We start from the raw sequence: 1375 nt of genomic DNA on the forward strand, positions 1-1375 counted from the left end.
TTTTTATAACCGTGTATATTGTAGCTATTTAGAACATCCTACAAATTTTCATAAAATTCTGAATAGTTTACAGTACCGAAAACTAAGTTCAAACATGTTGTTGCATGCGTGATTAATTTTTTTATGCGTGTGTAAAACAATATATTTGAACCTAATTTTTTGTTCTGGAAACTATTCAGTATTTTCTAAAAATTTGCAGATTCTCTAAACAACTACAATATACAATGTCATAAAAAAAATCGCACCGAAAACTGTTCACTGATCGAGAACACTGAAAAACACTACTAGTAAAACTTAAAGTGAAACATGAAAATTGTCCAATATATATATATATCCAAATAAGAATGGATAAATAATCTCAATTAATAATGGCCATCAGGTTGCTGAGAGGTATAGACGAAAGGTCCAACAGTGTACAAAGACATATCCTTCTGAGGGAGGAAGCGATATGAAGAGAGTAGAGCTCCACTGACTCCATTGTTAACATCAGTAGCAAATTTACAAGCAGCCTCAATCTCAATGGGACAACCTTCAAGGAAAGCTTTGCACTCTTTGAGTTTCAACTTATCTTCAGAACCAAGTACATCCGAGACTAAAAATGTTGCCATGAAGTAACCCTTTTCATTACTTTTATGGCTCACCATAGAGAACGGAGCTCTCTCGTACCCATTTTCATCTTCTGCTATGCATGTAATCCTTGCCAAACCTCCTACAAAGGTTAATTAATTAAAACCAATCAAATAATAATAAGAAGAAGAATATAAAACTAAAAAGACAATACTACTTCTTTTGATAATAATTATTTGTAAAACGACTTCCAAATAAGATAAGATGTCGAGTTGTATAGCAGTTCATTTTGCAAAAAAATATATATTATACCAACTAGTGGGGAGTATTCATCGTTTGAGTTGCACAAAATGAGGCCCTGAACACCAACACTATTGATATGGTCACTAATGTGATGATGATGATCATGAACATGATCATAGGACTCTGATTTATCTTCGGATTCCAATGGAAGAAGCTCTTCATTGTGTTGATCATCATCGTCGTCATCATGTACTTGTTGGTTTGGTTTTGGACCATTATCGTAATTAATAGCCGAGGCCACTATTAATAATAAAGACAACAGAACCATGCAGCTTAAGATGGAACCAGCCATTGTTATGTATTATGGCAGATCAAATAGAGAGAAGAAGAACTAGGGTTAAGTAGTAATGCAATAAATATATATCAACCCTCTTCTATTTATATATGTATATTATGCTTTTAATTTATTTTTTCAGGCTTTATAAAAAATATAAAAGTATGTATAGTTGCGTGCATTATGCTAGAACAGGCAAGTACTTTGAAAGATATGTATCTAAGAATAAGA

The 1375-nt window shown here is 32.5% G+C and overlaps 1 protein-coding gene across 1 annotated transcript; it reads right to left on the bottom strand.

Annotated features, from left to right (window-relative positions):
• Positions 1–362: 362 nt before the first annotated feature.
• Positions 363–1162, bottom strand: LOC133801309 (protein SEED AND ROOT HAIR PROTECTIVE PROTEIN-like). Its single transcript, XM_062239508.1, has 2 exons — positions 880–1162; positions 363–709 (listed from the first exon to the last, which is right to left on the bottom strand). The coding sequence occupies exons 1-2, from the start codon at positions 1160–1162 to the stop codon at positions 363–365; spliced, it is 630 nt and encodes a 209-aa protein (XP_062095492.1).
• Positions 1163–1375: the final 213 nt, after the last annotated feature.

Source organism: Humulus lupulus, chromosome 1 (assembly GCF_963169125.1).
Source record: "Humulus lupulus chromosome 1, drHumLupu1.1, whole genome shotgun sequence".
Classification (NCBI taxonomy): Eukaryota; Viridiplantae; Streptophyta; class Magnoliopsida; order Rosales; family Cannabaceae; genus Humulus; species Humulus lupulus.